The sequence below is a fragment of the Schistocerca americana genome, chromosome 6, assembly GCF_021461395.2.
Source record: "Schistocerca americana isolate TAMUIC-IGC-003095 chromosome 6, iqSchAmer2.1, whole genome shotgun sequence".
Lineage (NCBI taxonomy): Eukaryota > Metazoa > Arthropoda > Insecta > Orthoptera > Acrididae > Schistocerca > Schistocerca americana.
The window spans coordinates 7,982,052-7,998,801 of record NC_060124.1 but is presented as its reverse complement, the minus strand read 5'-3'; the positions used below and the strand labels follow the sequence as shown (position 1 = coordinate 7,998,801).

Here is a 16,750-nt window from a genome sequence, read left to right as displayed (position 1 = left end):
AATTTTCACATACATATTCTCAACTGCATTAAATAAAGTTTATTTACCTTGCTCCAGTCTTCCTCAAACTTATTTCTATCTTCATAGCTCATTTAAGCCTCATTGCACTCATTGCAGGAGTAAGTTTTGCTTTTTTGCGTGGCCAGCGAGCTGGAAGCCTTGCACTACTAAGCTTTTTGTGGACTGTGGAAGTACAAACATCGACTCCATAGTTCTCCAAAGCCTTCTTGAAATCTTGACTTGTAGCTCTTCTGTTGTCTTTCGCCATCTGGACAAGTTTGCGTTGAGTTCTACGGGAAAGTTTGCTCTTGCGTCCACACTTTCCTCGTGGTGCTCGTCTGAAATTAAGGCCATCGTTCTCTGCGTGGCAAATGCGGCTTACAGATTTTTGTGAAATCTGTAACCTGTTTGCTATTTCTCTCTGTGAGTACTGTTTTTCTTCGAGTAGCAGTTTTATAGTCGCAACTTTTCGTGGCGAAATATCACTTTTCTGACCCATAACCAACAAATATCTGACAAACAGAAGAATTATTCATAACAAGTAGAAACACTCATTAATTATTATTTAAGGATACATTACACACACAACCAACCTTAAAAACGTCCCAGCTGAATTGATCTATCTCCAAAACAGCTACAAACGTGCCAACTTTGCCTCTTTAACAACTGATTGCTTAGGGAGTATTGCCAACATTACTAGGAGCACAGTACTGCCGATAGCAAAATGTAAATATTGGCATATGGATGTAAGTGAGTGAAAATACCAATATTACATGACTGAATAATTCTAGATTGAGAGAAAATAGAAAATATCAATATTTTCGTTTTGAGTCTAATAATTTTCACACCTCTGTACAGTGTTAAAATTTCCCATCATCCTAATTGCAGTACCACAAATCCGTTGATCTACTAACCATTAGTTACGGAACTTACGAGCTGCGTCATTAATGAAAGACTGAACAGACTTTCAGATACCTCCCTTTCTTTCCGAGACAGCTAAGCTAACAGTTTAAACAAGAAACTACATAGCTACGTGTAATCTTAAGGCAGAGGTGCAATACAGATTGACTAGTGGAACATGAGAACCACTGGTAACGGCTCTAGCTTTTTGCATAGTATCATGGATACCGGAGATGTTGTATTAAATTGGAATATGGGAGCCGAAAACACGTAATGCTGTGAATGTGTTAGATATAAATGTAAACTTTCTTGTGATTCCCCTGCGGCTGCATTTTATCTTGCTCAAGTTATGCAAGCTCAATGTTGTTATTAACGTGATAAAGCTCTTACATCTCTCATTGACTTCAGCAGTTCTTGTATATTAAAACTATATTCTGAACATTTTATTTTTTATGTTTGTTTACACGGAATGGTAGAAAAAAAGGACAAAACAGCACGACGCATCAGTTTCCGCGTGCCGCCCAACGACTACTGCGGGGACTGGCCTACATCGTGTCACGCAGCCACTCGAGATTCTTCGTTGGGCTACCCATTTACAACCACGTGGGTTGCTGACGTCAAGGCAGCGCCTCAAGGCTATTCACGGAACGGAACCCGATAACGTTAGTTCTGACACACAATGACATTTCTATTTGCAACCTACAGGCCGTAGCACGTACTGGGGATGTAGCTCAGTGGTAGAGCGTTCGCTTTGCATGTGAAAGGCCCCGGGTTCGATCCCCGGCATCTCCACAACTATTTTTAAAACCTTCTATACAACGCGCTGAGTTTGATATGAGTTGAATCATTACACAATCAGGTTAAGGAGATGCACCAGAACAAGTCAAAAGTAAAAAATCATTCATAAAGCGGAGGTGATCCCAGTCGCTATCACGTGTCATTTGTCCAGAACGGTATTGATTGTTGCCGCTCTTCAGTAGGTTATCCAGTTTAAGACCTTCTCTCCATTATGTATTAGTTCAAACCCGTGCCTCTCTGTTGCTTTTAATGACTGTATTGAACAGCAAATTAATATCTGTCCTCTCCTTAAAAAAGTGTTTTTCACCTTCGCCATCCTGTGCTCATCCATGAGAATACTGTTCCGATTTTTGTTTGCTTTTTTAATTTCCTTCTGATTATTTGACTTTTTTGGTTATTTCTCATTTTAAATTCTCTATTGTTTTCTTTGCAGTCACTATTTTTTTCATAAATCAACTCTGAAATACGTTCAGTTTATAGTTATGAGCCAGCACTTGCAAGCCATAAACACATCGTCCAACTATTTTAGTTTGGTTGCTTCAGTTTATATTTCTAGAGATTCATTTCATGATAGAGGTGATCGATTAAGCCTCGTATCCGGAAGTGCTTTTCCAGTATGCACTGGGGTACAGTTAGGATATGTCTGCTACTTTCTTCTAAGTCGTTTAGTTGGTGCACGTTTGATTATGGATTCATCGTCTAATTAGTTACCAGGTGGACTCATTTTTATATTTAATAAATGCAGTGCACCATGACATCAGCACATTTACCACGGCACCTTGTGAACGATCTCTTATCTTGATCTCTCGACGAGCGCTCCCCACAGTGCAACACGCCTTTCAAGCCAAGCCAACCAATGAATCTCATGTAATCCGTATCACTGCACATCCACCAGGTGGCCAGCTGTTCGTTATCCGGCCAAGAGCCGCACGGCTGTTGCGGGTCCGAAAGGAACAAGGAAGGAAAATTAGAGTTTAACGTCCCGCCTCAACGAGATAGACGTGGAAGTTCTCCCGCAACCAACTTAATAAAGAATCTAAGGATATATAAGAAACTTTCGAATCATTTTCTTACTGGTACATCATGAAACAAAAATGAACTTTTTTTTTTACGGAACAAAAATTTCCGGTATTTGTGACTTAGTGTGCCACATTTTCTTATTTTTGGTGGTACAAATTACTATCTCTTTCTTTTATTCTTTTACTGGACGAAATTTTGACATGTTGTAATTGCGTGTGCAACATTTTGAGGGTAAGTAATTTGGTAAATTGACGTAAATAAATAAAAACGGAACAAATTGCCATCCTCCTATTGCTGTTATTCTGAGAAATATTATTTTTAGAAAATAACACTGCCCACGTGGTACAATAGCAGGCAGTCATACTTCCCGCCTCAGCCTTGAATACGTTGATTTGACAATTTCATGTGAATCCTGAATACTCTTATCCAGTGTTTGGTAGAAGCACGGTAATACAGATAAATATACGCTGTTTTGTTGAAAAGCATCTACACTCTGTTCCCCTCTTTGCTACTGTCAGCCAAATTGCAGAAGATTCAGACTATCTGCAGCTCCTGCCCATATTTATTGGTATACGTACAGTTTAGTATTTGCTAGCACTGCATCGTCAACAAGGAAAGCAGAAAGCGGTGTAGCCATAAAATCTTCCATCTAATCAAAAAGCAGAACAGATCGAATACCACCAAAGATTAGGAGAGTTAATAACAAGACATGTAGTCTCATTTGACGCCTCTGGGGGAACTAAATTCTCTTCCTCTTCTCAGAAAGTTGTATTGATCAGTACTACCCAACACGGTGTTAACCGGGGATTACTTTTATAACACTCAGTGAATAATAGAACAGCTTACTCAATGACTGGAATCTCGCTGTAGGCACCACATTTTTCGGTGCTCGTCTGTGCAGTTGCAACTTCTCGGAACAATTCCAGCGGCTGACGGAACATGATGAGACTTCAGTCGTCGTTCGTATAACACCTTTGTGTCTAATTATATTTCGTACTCATATTTTACGCTTTTCCATTTACGAATGTGATAACTATTTTCTGTATTTCGAGAAGTAAATGCCACGGCATAATACCAGACCGTTAAGAACGCATTGTGTTTCTGGTGGTTCTCGAACTAGTGACCAGTCAGATTGCACACTCTACCATCAGCCGCTACAAGAAGCATAACACAGATTAGAGGCCAAAAAGACTCACGGCATGCCATGGAAAATATCTATATATGTTTGTTACAGATTATATTCGAACTTTCCAGTTTTCACCATCGCCGGATAATTTTTGCAGCTTATTTCTGCTTCTGGTTTAGCACTTCTCGAGTCTGATACTTACTCACGAAGTTTACTTGTGTGTTACTTGTTGTTTTTGAATACCGTTTGCACGGCGAACAGTGCTGTGGAGAGACTAGCGTCAACTGAACGAAATTCTTAGCTTTTCAAGAACATAGTTGCTCTCGCGTCATATAGTCTTCTTTTACTCTCCACGGCAAAAACCTTGGCAGTCTGAATATTTCACTGTCAAATTTAATTCTCAGCAACTGCTTCACTTCTGTTTCAGAAACAAAATTAATGAAACGACTACAGACATTTGCCAGAGAACGAACTGAGGTATTTTCCAGATATAAATTTAAAACTGTCATAGTGGGGCAGACAAAGGAAGGAAGAAGAAGTTACAGAATTTAACCTGCAGACGAGGAGGCCGCTACGGACAGAGGGTGGGGTAGGAAGTCGATCGCATACTTTTCAAAGGAACCATGCCAGCATCAGCTTTAAGTGATTTAGAGAAATTACAGAAAACCAGAATGTGAGTGTGGGACTGAAATGCAGTCTAGTGAACGTTAAGTGGAAGGGGTGGGAGTGGGGGGGGGGGGGGGTAAGGTAGCGAAAATAGTAATATTAATATACGCATGTTTGGCGGAGAAGGGCGATCCTCTGAATACAATGAACACAGTACAATTTTAATAGAAACCTAACAGAACATTAGCTATTCGCTTTCTGTTATTCATGGAATTTCTCTCCCTTTCTCTCCCTCCCCCCCCCCCCCCCCCCTCCCGCACACAAACACACAAAATGAAAGAAATAAATACAACTATGAAAAGAGATGGTGAAGTGATTGTATTCGCTGCTGAATGTAATGAGACTGGCCTACGTGTTTCTTCTCTGTTCCGAGTGGTTGCAGTCATGTTTGCGTGTTTGACAAAGCACTCAGATGTTCCATACTAATTAGAAATTGTGTCACAAAATTAAAATATTTACGGGTCTCCTAATCTGATCTGATCGATTAGGCAAGATTCCTGATGAATAGGAAAGATTTCCCTACAATGCTGGGGTGGTTCCTTTGAAAGGATAAGCAACCCGTATGTGCAGCAGTGGTTATAAGTATAAAGGCAGGCTTCTCACGAAAATAATAATACAATGTCTGTAGCATACTATATCGAATTTATTATGAAGGCAGTACATACATATAGGACATAAACAATCATGACGGATTTAGATATATTCTTTCCTAACAGGAGTAACAAAATAAGGCGTTTGCATTCCCTGGTTGGAAACTGTCCTGTTGTGTTACTGCATTCTTAGTACTTTGCCCAATCACCGTTCTTCCTAATTACCTCAAAAATTCTCTTCGGCACTGATTTTGTTAGGATTTGCAGTTCTTGCAGTGAAACTATCCAAATCATAACACTCTCTGCTCATTCTTACCAGCTGCTCTGTTCTCGGATCACGCCAATAATCGAAATCCATCCGTCTCATATAAATTAAATTTCTTCTTATCACAGAAGATCACTTTATCCTGTTCTGAAGCCCATTACATATGACTTTCAGCAAACTCCAATCGAACCTCTTTGTGTTTGGGTGTTAGAACAGGTTTCTGCAGCCGTTTCTTGAATGCAGGATGTTTATCATTTGACAAAATGTGTCGTACACGTCTTCAAAATGGTTCAAATGGCTCTGAGCACTATGGGACTTAACTTCTGAGGTCATCAGTCCCCTAGAACTTAGAACTACTTAAACCTAACTAACCTAAGGACATCACACACATCCATGCCCGAGGCAGGATTCGAACCTGCGACCGTAGCGGTCGCGCGGTTCCAGACTGAAGCGCCTAGAACCGCTCGGCTACACTGGCCGGCCCGTACACCTCTGGCAGTTACTTACAACTGTAAATGAGCACAACTTGAGAAGAATAACGCTTTGTGGCCTTTGATTTGCTCAGAAGGAACAGTTTCGATGCCTTAAATAATTTTCTACTTACCCCATATTTTACGTTCCGTCCGTATCGTGCATCCAATCTAACGAAATTATCAATCACTGTACATGAACGGTTCAAGTTCATGTCAGTTTGACGATTAGAGAGTCCCGTTACATTGTACGCACCATTTTTTTTTATTTTTTCATCTCATGGTAAGTGTTTTGTGCATGGCAATGTCATAATCGTGTTTTACGTACACAACACGCACTAGTGATGTCTGTTTCCTATCTACAGTAAAGGTACATACACACTCGCTAACACCATATAAAGCTGACTACCTTTGTTCTGAGTTCCACCCTCTACCACATGAATCAATGACGTTATATACTGCTCTGCTGACATCAAATGCGATGTCATTTGACTGCATTTCTCAGTATACTGGAGCTCAAACTATTACATATACACTGTGGACAAGTATTCCGTCCGACAGTGTCTATTTCCCTGCAAATATCAGTGACTTTATTGACCCTGACACCAACTTATTTGTAAAGTATGGAGAAACGGCATATCTAGTTAAAAACGGCGTAAAAATGCTTTTCGTGGCACATGAATATACACAGCTTAGAGGAGCCTCGAACCTGCAACACACTGCTTGCCAGTCGAATGTGCTACCACTACGCCACAGCCCAACTTTAGGTTCGCAGCCCTTCTTCACCGCATTTATTCACTTTTGTCGCCAGTACTGAACGACACTATTTTGTACAGTGGTTTTTGCTGTTCGGATGTTGTATTTGAGCAAACGTGATTAGTGTTGGCTGCGCACACTAATCCCCTTACTGCTAACGTCTTTAAAAATCACTGCTCAGTGTTCGGTAAGTCTTCAAGCACAACCGAATGTCTATGATCTAGAGCTATTGCATCACGGCAGTGGCCTATGCAGGCAGCGAAGAAATCGTTGCTGCTGTTCCGCATACGTACCGCGCCCGCAGCGCTTTTCGAAGCCTGTCGCCCTGCTTCGTAGCATTCTAACGTTGCGGAGGAAATGAAACATCGGTCTTACGTGACCAAATAAATTATGGCACGTTAGAAACGGATATTAATTCAGCTTAAACGGATGTAAAACACTGCGTATTATCGTTTTGATCAGTACGAACTTTCATTAAAATTAATCTAAAATACTAAAATGTTGCATCCTATCACAATATTTAGTAATTCTATGCTTTTGTTTATGTCGTACTTAAGTAACAGCGCTATACGATCGAAGTGCCTGCTATTGTAAAGAAAGACTAAAACGTAACGGCCTGTCGACGAGGACGTCATTAGAGCCGGAGTGCAAGTTCAAACTGAAAGAGGGTGGAGAAGAATCTGCTGAAACGAAGTACCCAGGTATTTGCCTTACTGTTTATTCGAAACCAAGAAGAAAGTTACAAATAAACAGATGGCTGGCCTGAAATTGAAATGGCTCCTCGCTTAGTACTTGCAGAATATGAGTAGTGTGAATTACTTAAAGTCGTGACGTCCTTAATATTTCGATATGGGATATTTAAACGTGATTTTCAGTAATATGCATAGTACTGTTCTATATATACAGACACACGACTTCAGTCGCATTCGTGTGACCACCACGTGTGTTCGACGTCAGCGTGTAGTAACCACTCACAGACGGTAGGCGGCAGCACTAGCAGTGGAGGACACGTAAAACATGTCAGAATACCGAAGAACAACGCAGTCGTAGTCGTCATTCGGAAACAGAGCGATTTATCTGAATTCCGAAAGGACACGATCATTGGCTTTTGCGACAACAGTGGAAGCATTTCCGAAATGGCTACGTTTGTAACCTCTCCTCATTTCGGCATGATGCGTGGCATAATGGTGCTATCCAAAACGACAGGGATGAATGAACGCCCCCCCCCCCCCCCTCCAAATTCTATAAGTCCCTCCAGATCCTCAAGCGCCATGCATTCTGCATCGCTTCCTTGTATGCCTCCTGTCCCCCATGCGGATCCTCTATGACCTGATTCCTTTCCCCCATTTGCTCCTTTTCCTCGAACATATCCGTGTCCTCTGCAGCTCCCGCCGACTTGATCCCCCTCATCCCCTGGTTGCTCCTCTCAACCCCTGCCCTCTGCTGTTGTGCGCCCCCTACCCTCCACCTCTACACACTTCATCTCCTTAAGGTGGCTTCCATCAACTCCCCTCCTGGATGATGCCCTCTCTCCCCCCATTTATCCCTCCTATCAACTCTGATTCTCACCTCCCCCTCCCTCCCACTGTCCTTTTCCTCGGCTCCCTCTTCCCCCTCTCATCCTGTTTTTTTTTCCCACCTAGCCTCTCTGTGACTCCCTTCCCTCCCCCGAGTCCTTTTGTTTTCCCCTCCACTGCCTTCCCCACTCCTTCTCGCGTCCACCCTGCCACTATTTTTCTATGTCCTCTCCCTCCATCGGCTTCCCCTCTTTTTTTCTTTTCCTCTCCTCCCCACCCTTCCATTTTTCCCCCTCATCGGTCCGGATCCTCCCCCGCCCCCATCTGCCGCCCTGTCGCCTTTATAGTGCCGTTCTCAGTAAATGTTCAGTGTTGTGCGTCCCCTGTCAGTGTTACGAACAGCCACTTTTTTTTATCTCATGTGAACAGAAACCAGACTATCGCCGTGTTTTTTAAATTTGCCTGTTGCTTACTGTGTGCCTTCATCCACATAGTCAACGCCCTGTTTTTATATTTAAACTTCCACAACTTCAGCCATTTTACAGTTTTTTACAATGTCGCCGTTTTATCACCTGTTTTTATTGTTTGTTTATATTGTCATTATGTTTTTTAACTTTTCTGTAGGCTGTAGAGCGGCATATTACGCTGCTGCCAGACCCCCCCCCCCCCTACTCCGGGGGGAAGGGGGTCAGCAAATGCAATAAAGAAAAAAATAAGGGGGTGAACGATGGGCAAACTTTTGAACAAGTGCGTGGCCAGATGAACCAAGGAGCTACCAACAGTGTCTCCTAAACGACTGTTCAGCAACGTTGCCGTGCACGGGCCTCGAGTGGTGACAGGTGGCCTTTACAGAAGAACCACCTTTTATTCTCCATCGGACAGACGGCCGCTGGTGTGTACGGCGTGAAACGCCTGAAAGCAAATACCCTGCAGCAATCGTCGGGGAATGTTTTCGTATAGCTCCACAATTTCCAGATTCACCCTGTACATGCAACTAAATATTTCAAAATCGAAAGAGGTACTTTGTCTCACAGCGGGGATATCTTGTGTTCTTGTTATGACTCAAACTTTTCATAAGAAGGAAAAAAAAAAACCAACCTGAAAATGTGTCAGTTTGTGGCCTGCTATGGTCTATGTCTAAAAGGGAGTAGACCTGGAACGGCTCTGTGTGAGGAGACTTACGAGCACCATATGCGAAAAGTTTCATTATTATTATTATTAATGCTTACTATTCTCTTATCTCCAACTACTTACTGTATGCCAAAAAAAAAATTCTTCTTTAAAACTGTAGTTGCTTCTACGTCAGTCCATTTTTGGGTATTGTGTAAGTGTGAATAGCTTCAGGAGCAAGTTGTCTGATCGCTACTACGTGTTTGCTTACAAGTGGGATCTCTTCTCCTGACCGTGGGACTGTGACATCCGGCGCTGTTGTCTAGTCAACATTTGACCAAGTTCCACACATGTTATATAGTTGACCTCTTCGAAGGAGTTTTCCAATGCAACAAAAAAATATGTTATCGGCGTCATAATTCGACAGCTATAAACGTTAAAAATTACATGCGTACATTATAAAATTCGACGCTTTGTCCGCAATAGCGTAGCAAAAACCACCCCTCGATTTATTTACTTGTTTCAGATTCATTTGGGGTGCCTGTCTTAGTTGACATATCCTTCGTAACCCATCCTCACGCAGGGAATTAAAGCATTCGTGACCGAGGAGCTGATCGAGTTTTGTGATGTCACAACGTGGAATCGCACTTTCCGCAGCATTCTGTAGCGTGAAAGACCGAATAAGGCACGTCAGGATTTTTTGGTACGATTTCTTTTAATAAATTGACGGGAAATGAGATACTAGTGTTTAAAGACGTTTCGTATTTGGTTTTCGTAATATAACTTGCGTGTTACGAAAATATGCCGTTTCAGGGCAACGTTGCATTGCAGATTTATTAAAAACGCATCGTTCTTGTTATGATTTGTTGTAATTAAATGTCAGTTAATGACATATTGGCAATAAGGGGCTTCAGACTACCGTAACATCAAAGACATAGTAGTAAATACACTAGGTCACTGTAGTACAGTGGATAAGGGGTGGAGAGTTGCTTCACATCCTATCTCCAAATATTTTTTATTCACCTTCGCGACGTCTAAAAGGTTCTAGGGCTATCTTATTTATTTGACAGAATTCTGTTCTGTAGTATTCGATATATGCCAAAAAGCAAATACAGCGTAGGTGCGTTACACACTAATAAATTCCACTAAGTCGTGATCGCGGTTGCGACATAACTGCAGAAGTACTAAATCTCTTACTCCCCTATATGGTACAGAGTTCTGCTTAGACTGAATCAAATGTACCATCAACACAATGCGGTATTTGGTGACGCAGCATTCCTAACGATTTCAGGCGGCTGCAGAGACCAAAGACCTTGGAAATGCAGAGATAGTTACCTAACTGACACCCTGCAGCTGGCGCATTATTGTTTAAGTGTGTGATACAGTGATTTATTGACCATAGTGAAATAAGCGTGTACTGTAGGCAAACATTTATAATCTATGATTTCTTCTTGTATCAAATGTACCATCAAGGCAATGCGGTATTTGGTGAGGCAGCATTCCTAATGATTCAGGCGGGTGCAAAGATGATTGCCTGTCAGTCTGCAGCTGGCGCACTATTACTAAAGCGTGATGCAGTGCTTTATTGATCGTTGTGTAAATAAGCGTGTACTACAAGTGAATATGTATCGCCTATGATGCATTGTTGTTCAATTTTCATCTACATAACCGAGGGACGCTGAAATAAGTAGTAATTTAACTACAGGGTTATTACAAATGATTGAAGCGATTTCACAGCTCTACAATTACTTTATTATTTGAGATATTTTCACAGTGCTTTGCACACACATACAAAAACTCAAAAAGTTTTTTTAGGCATTCACAAATGTTCGACATGTGCCCCTTTAGTGATTCGGCAGACATCAAGCCGATAATCAAGTTCCTCCCACACTCGGCGCAGCATGTCCACATCAATGAGTTCGAAAGCATCGTTGATGCGAGCTCGCAGTTCTGGCACGTTTCTTGGTAGAGGAGGTTTAAACACTGAATCTTTCACATAACCCCACAGAAAGAAATCGCATGGAGTTAAGTCGGGAGAGCGTGGAGGCCATGACATGAATTGCTGATCATGATCTCCACCACGACCGATCCATCGGTTTTCCAATCTCCTGTTAAAGAAATGCCGAACATCATGATGGAAGTGTGGTGGAGCACCATCCTGTTGAAAGATGAAGTCGGCGCTGTCGGTCTCCAGTTGTGGCATGAGCCAATTTTCCAGCATGTCCAGATACACGTGTCCTGTAACGTTTTTTTCGCAGAAGAAAAAGGGGCCGTAAACTTTAAACCGTGAGATTGCGCAAAACACGTTAACTTTTGGTGAATTGCGAATTTGCTGCACGAATGCGTGAGGATTCTCTACCACCCAGATTCGCACATTGTGTCTGTTCACTTCACCATTAAGAAAAAATGTTGCTTCATCACTGAAAACAAGTTTCGCACTGAACGCATCCTCTTCCATGAGCTGTTGCAACCGCGCCGAAAATTCAAAGCGTTTGACGTTGTCATCGGGTGTCAGAGCTTGCAGCAATTGTAAACGGTAAGGCTTCTGCTTTAGCCTTTTCCGTAAGATTTTCCAAACCGTCGGCTGTGGTACGTTTAGCTCCCTGCTTGCTTTATTCGTCGACTTCCGCGGGCTACGCGTGAAACTTGCCCGCACGCGTTCAACTGTTTCTTCGCTCACTGCAGGCCGACCCGTTGATTTCCCCTTACAGAGGCATGCAGAAGCCTTAAACTGCGCATACCATCGCCGAATGGAGTTAGCAGTTGGTGGATCTTTGTTGAACTTCGTCCTGAAGTGTCGTTGCACTGTTATGACTGACTGATGTGAGTGCATTTCAAGCACGACATACGCTTTCTCTGCTCCTGTCGCCATTTTGTCTCACTGCGCTCTCGAGCGCTCTGGCGGCAGAAACCTGAAGTGCGGCTTCAGCCGAACAAAACTTTATGAGTTTTTCTACGTATCTGTAGTGTGTCGTGACCATATGTCAATGAATGGAGCTACAGTGAATTTATGAAATCGCTTCAATCATTTGTAATAGCCCTGTATATTGTTCGTAGTTTCAACTACGAGAGCAAGAAAAGTAGCGCGTTGACTGTGACTTCACGTGGCACGCTTGTGAATGTCGACAGAAGAACTTTACCTTTGATTATTTTCTTTTAGAGAAACGTGTTTTTTACTTTATGCACTTTACTCTTTGATTTTTGTCTTATTACGATAGAGAAATTAGGTCACTGTCTAGTCTGCGATGTCATTCGAATGTGCCTACCTCGAGTGTTGATCAAAGATGGCGAGTGGCAGTCCCCTTCGAGACCACAGAGTCCCATGTTTTACTTATAATAGCAGGACACGGCACCCATCTTGAATTTAATGGCGAAGCAAAGCCACCAATTATTTAGATATTTTACCCACGGATTAAAGTTTCAGCTTGTTGACGCTTTTCTGGAGTAAAAGCGTTCCTGCAAGTAAAACGGTTTGCGCAAGAATACTGTTACGGGGGGTGGAATATAGAATGTGGAATAGGCCACAGAGTTTATAAATGGTGAAGCTTCATTAGCCAAAATCGTCTAATTTGGAGCAAGGCTATGAATTATATTTATGTTAAAAATGACCGCACAAAATACAGCATGCTCTTACAGAGAGACCTGCTTTTTAAGAATGCTACTTTTACCTCGGTAGGATTGCTCTCGCCGTCACACTGAATATTGCGTTGTATAACAAGCCTCCATAACGTATGAAATCTTGAGATGAAATTCACACTGTAATTACTTTCCATTTTAAATCTTTCAACCAGCACACAATTTTGTATGTAGATATTAATTTTCTTTCCATTGGCTTCCTTGCATCAACCAACACTTTTCTAAATACTGCTGGCTATTCCTCAGAACAATTTAACGCAGCTTTCACAATCAGTTGTCACTCCTAACTCGTCCGCAACTGGAACAACAGAAGGCTGCTGCTAATCGAAACTTCATTTATTTTACTCATTTAGTTGCAGATTCTCCTTGGGCAATGCCTGTAGTTAACAATTCATATTTCCAGACAAACGTTTGCGAAGTTCATTTTACAAAAAAACTGTTTAACGTACAATAGTTTCATTTTACTATGTCAGAGTGAGATTTACAGTCGTTTCTTTTACACTGCATTGCCTCATAGACTTTACATATAATTACGTACATGTACAGATTACAAGTACGACTGCAGCTTCCCTTATAACTGATCCTAGAGTTGAAAGTAACATAATGTTCATTCCAACACATTGGTAGCGGATTTCCGGCACAGACTGACCTCTTCCACACAGAAGCACGAAATAAAACGATTAAACACGTTCTTAGCGAACTAAACATTTCAGATGCTGATTGTTGCAACCCGCCCTGATGAATTCGAGGAAACACTTAAGTATCAGAATCACAATACGAAATATGGTAGGATGCTCCGAATCGTCTTCAACAGAATGGGTATAGGTTAGGAACTGGATTCCTCGTGGAGAGGCGATGGGTTGTGTCACGTTCCCGATCCTAACCTCACCTGCAAGTCATACATGAAAAATAAATCAGTAGTACAGCAGAATACAACAATATGACGGCAAACATCTGGTGTCTGTTAAAAAGGAAGATCTTGAACTCGCTATGGATGCGTTCAGAAGGCTGGAACTGACAAAAATAACCAGGCAGTGAAAGATTTTGCGATGTCTCTGTTCGGGACTGCTCTTCTGTCCACGTAATTTACCCTGGAAGGAACACACATCGAGGATTTACTGAATGCTTAATTTGGATCTGGGAAATGGTGATGAGGGACCGGCTGCAGAAGAAGAAAATGTGCATGCTGAACAGCCACCAGTTGAAGGTGGCAGTGGAGGTGCTACTGCTAAAGACTACATATCATTCCTCATTCTTTAAAAATGGCTCTGAGCACTATGGGACTTAACAGCTGTGGTCATCAGTCCCCTAGAACTTAGAACTACTTAAACCTAACTAACCTAAGGACATCACACACATCCATGCCCGAGGCAGGATTCGAACCTGCGACCGTAGCAGTCGCTCGGTTCCAGACTGTAGCACCTGGAACTGTACGGCCACTCCGGCCGGCGTTTCCAGTCATCGACGGGCGTCGCTGTTTACGCGACCTCAGACTCCACGTGGTACTGAGTACAGAAGTGTGTGCCTTATAAGGAGCTGCTCGACCGTTGTAGCCCTTTGTGCGAGCTGGACAGCTCGTAGCACTCTATAACTCACGAGTGATTTCATGTAATGCTCGAGAAACCCTCTCAGCCGCCCGCATCTCGTGGTCGTGCGGTAGCGTTCTCGCTTCCCACGCCCGGGTTCCCGGGTTCGATTCCCGGCGGGGTCAGGGATTTTCTCTGCCTCGTGATGGCTGGGTGTTGTGTGCTCTCCTTAGGTTAGTTAGGTTTAAGTAGTTCTAAGTTCTAGGGGACTAATGACCACAGCAGTTGAGTCCCATAGTGCTCAGAGCCATTTGAACCATTTTGAAACCCTCTCAGCCAATACTTGAGGTCAGTCCGGCCTTGATTTAGCTGCGGTTGTTTCTAGTTTAGCTGCGGTTGTTTCTTCGCGTGTCCTCTTCATAATCGCCTTACCAACAGTCGACTTGGTTAGCTTTGGAAGGACTGAAATACCTCTTATGGATTTGTTACTCTCCTGACGTCCTACGATTTGTTAACATTCGAAGTCACTGAGCTGTGCTGAGCGACCCACCCTGGTGTTACTGCCAGTCTATGACTACGCAACACTCGCTGTCTGATTTTATTCGGGCGGGTCCACCTCTCACGACATCTAGATATAAGTTGGACGGTACTTAGGGGAGTGCGGATACTTTTGACCAGATCGTGTGTTCCAGTTCTGTACGGACCTGTACGCCTCTGTGTGTTGGCAGGCCCCGGCGCGGCGGAGTCGCTGCTGTGGAACATGGTGGACGCGCGCTACTGGCGCTGCGTGCTGAAGCGCAGCAGCACCTGCCCGGACCCCGAGATACGGTTCTTCCTGTACACGCCGGAGGCCGGCTGGGCGGCGCGCCGGCAGGTGGACGTGCGCTCGGCGGGCTCGCTGCGCCGCGCCGGCTGGGACCCGCGCCGCCGGAACGTCATCATCGTGCACGGCTTCAACGGCACCGAGAGCAAGACGCCCATGACGCTGCTACGCCGCGGTGAGCGCTCCGGCCTCGCGCGCAGCGGCCGCGGTCGCAGTCCGGGGCAGGCGAAACAGCTGCACTGCCGAGGGATCTTACTAAAAGAGTCCAAGTTAGCGACAGGGAGTGTCTCTTGTATGAATCAATTAATAAAATTTTCTCGGACTTCCAGCCGCGTCAGGTGGTTAAAATCCCACGAGCTTTCGACCGTGCTCTCCTTAGTCATTGCCAAGTGGTAAGACTGACTGCTGTGTCGCAGTGGCCGCGTCGTTATATAGCAGCACTGCTGGCTGTGACGTCACTGGTGCTCTCTTACTCGCCGCATATGGTAATGTTGTCATTCCGCGTCCGTCGCGCCCGTTTTAACATCGCGATAGCCGGGTCCCAGGCTGTGCTGAGCTGCAAACCTCCGTCCTTTTTGATGGTGTTTTCAGAGGTCTTTATTTCAATAGCTTCTTTTATGACGCTATCCCAAAGTTCCTTCGTCCTCATAACGGCAGATGTTACGTCGAATAGAAGTCGGTGTCCATTTTCTAAGGCGAGTTCCACCACGGCTGATTTTTCTGGATAACGTAGGCGTAAGCACCTCTCGTGTTCCTTCCGGCGTTGCTCTACCGTGCGTACTCTTTTGCCGACGTAGTAACAGCCACACTGACATGGTATCTGGTACACTCCATGCGTTCCAAGCCCTAGACCGTCCTTCACAGGCCTCATGCGCTGACGAATTTTTGCTGGGGGCCTGAACACCGATGAAATGTTATATCTCTTTAGGAGCCGGCTTATCTTTCCCGACACTGGAGTGTACAAGATACCATGTGAGTGTGGCTGTTACTACGTCGGCCAAACAGTACGCACGGTGGAGCAACGCCGGACGGAACACGAGAGGTGCTTACGCCTATGCTATCCAGAAAAATCAGCCGTGGCAGAACACGCCTTAGGAAATGGACACCGAATCCTATTCGACGGAACATCTGTCGTTATGAAGATGAAGGGATTTTGGGGATAGCGTCATAAAAGAAGCTATTGAAATAAAAACCTCCGAAAACACCATCAAAAGGGACGGAGGTTTGCAGCTCAGCACAGCCTGGGACCCAGCTATCGTACCGAACGAGGTGGCGCAGTGGCTAGCACACTGGACTCGCATTCGGCAGGACGACGGTTCAATCCCGCGTCCGGCCATTCTGATTTAGGTTTTCCGTGATTTCCATAAATCGCTCCAGGCAAATGCCGGGATGGTTCCTTTGAAAGGGCACGGCCGACTTCCTTCCCCGTCCTTCCCTAATCCAATGAGACCGATGACCTCGCTGTCTGGACTCCTTCCCCAAAACAAACCAACCAGCTATCGTGATGTTAAAACGGGCGCGACGGACGCGGAATGACAACACCACCA

General features: G+C 43.9%; 1 protein-coding gene and 1 non-coding gene across 2 annotated transcripts in view; both read left to right on the top strand.

Annotated features, from left to right (window-relative positions):
• Positions 1 to 16,750, top strand: part of LOC124619657 (phospholipase A1-like) — a 108,872-nt gene that overhangs the window by 17,516 nt on the left and 74,606 nt on the right. Inside the window, exon 2 of the mRNA XM_047146189.1 lies at positions 15,109 to 15,378. Within this exon, the coding sequence (XP_047002145.1) occupies positions 15,109 to 15,378 (270 nt within the window). The remainder of the gene's footprint in view (positions 1 to 15,108; positions 15,379 to 16,750) is intronic.
• Positions 1,621 to 1,692, top strand: Trnaa-ugc. Its single transcript has one exon. It is a non-coding gene; the product is annotated as a tRNA-Ala (tRNA).